The following is a 1139-nucleotide window of genomic DNA, read 5'->3' on the forward strand; positions in this document are numbered from 1 at the left end:
ATGGAATTCTTGTGCATTTCTATAATGGTCAGAAGCAGTCCAGATACTAGAGTTAAGAAATTTCTGTGCAACTTAAGCACGTACAAGGCGGGTGATCCTTTTGCAAGTCTAGCTTATGTTCTCGACGAATTGAAGTTTGCAACTCCAGATCACGAGAATTATGATTTTATTTTATTTTTTGATATTTATCCTAACCCTAATGCTTTTGCATATGGGCATGATTCTTGTGACCAAGACCTCACAAGCTCAGACTGCTCCGAGTGTTTCAGTGCTGCCAAGAAGGTCACTGTACGATCATGTCCGAATCGGATTGGGGCTCAAGTTGTGCTTCTTGATTGTGAAATTAGGTATGAGCAATACCCATTTTCCAATTAAAAGGAGTGAACAAGAAAAAGAAAGTAAGTTCGTGCATTTTAGTAGGAAAAGATCAATTATCCTATCCAATTGAGGTTGCCACAGTGTGTGCGCCAGTGTTATCAATAAATGTGGACTGTTGGACGTACTCTTTTGCTCACTCTGTGTTCTCCACTTTTTTATTTTATTATATATTTTTGGCATCTTGGAGAGACAGCACTGTATTAGTGCTTGCTGGGAAATGAAGAATTCAATCCACTCATGTTTAGTAATAAGATTATGAATGATTGGGAGCATTATTGTCAAATCAAAGCGAACGAAAATTGACACTTTGATTCCAAGGGGAAACGGATAAGTGATAGTCCAGGTACCCCAGAAGGATTGCTCTTCTTTTTATACATGTCCACGATCGATACTAAAAGGGATTAGTGGTGCTGAATGGAGTAGGTCCCATAATATATAACTCACGGATAGAGACAACTTTCTATTAGTTGTGTTGCTTAATGCCAATAAAACGTCCAATCCTTTTTTCGTACTTATGTAACATGATTATTAAGAGTGTGCAAATATCTTTCTTTCAAACATAATTTCTAAGAAAAAGACGAAAATAGTAAAATTAATCCTCAAATTCCTACCACAAACAGCATTAATATGATGGAGTATAAAATATGTCCAGGTTTCTTTTGAATTGGAAATACATGAACAAAATGTCTGAATATACCTCGACCTTTCTCCTTGGGCCACAAACATTGTTCTGACTTGAGAAAACAGGGTATGACAACTTA

At 36.7% G+C, this 1139-nt stretch overlaps 1 protein-coding gene across 1 annotated transcript; it reads left to right on the plus strand.

Moving 5' to 3' along the window:
* Positions 1-24: 24 nt before the first annotated feature.
* On the plus strand, positions 25-347 carry LOC21383700 (antifungal protein ginkbilobin-2; the record flags this gene model as incomplete). The annotated part of the gene is made up of 1 exon (XM_010105792.2): positions 25-347. A coding segment is annotated over exon 1 (323 nt), but the record flags the coding sequence as incomplete, so codon positions are not given.
* Between the last annotated feature and the right edge of the window lie 792 nt (positions 348-1139).

The sequence above is a fragment of the Morus notabilis genome, unplaced genomic scaffold (assembly GCF_000414095.1).
Source record: "Morus notabilis unplaced genomic scaffold, ASM41409v2 Scaffold9414, whole genome shotgun sequence".
In the NCBI taxonomy this organism is placed as follows: domain Eukaryota; kingdom Viridiplantae; phylum Streptophyta; class Magnoliopsida; order Rosales; family Moraceae; genus Morus; species Morus notabilis.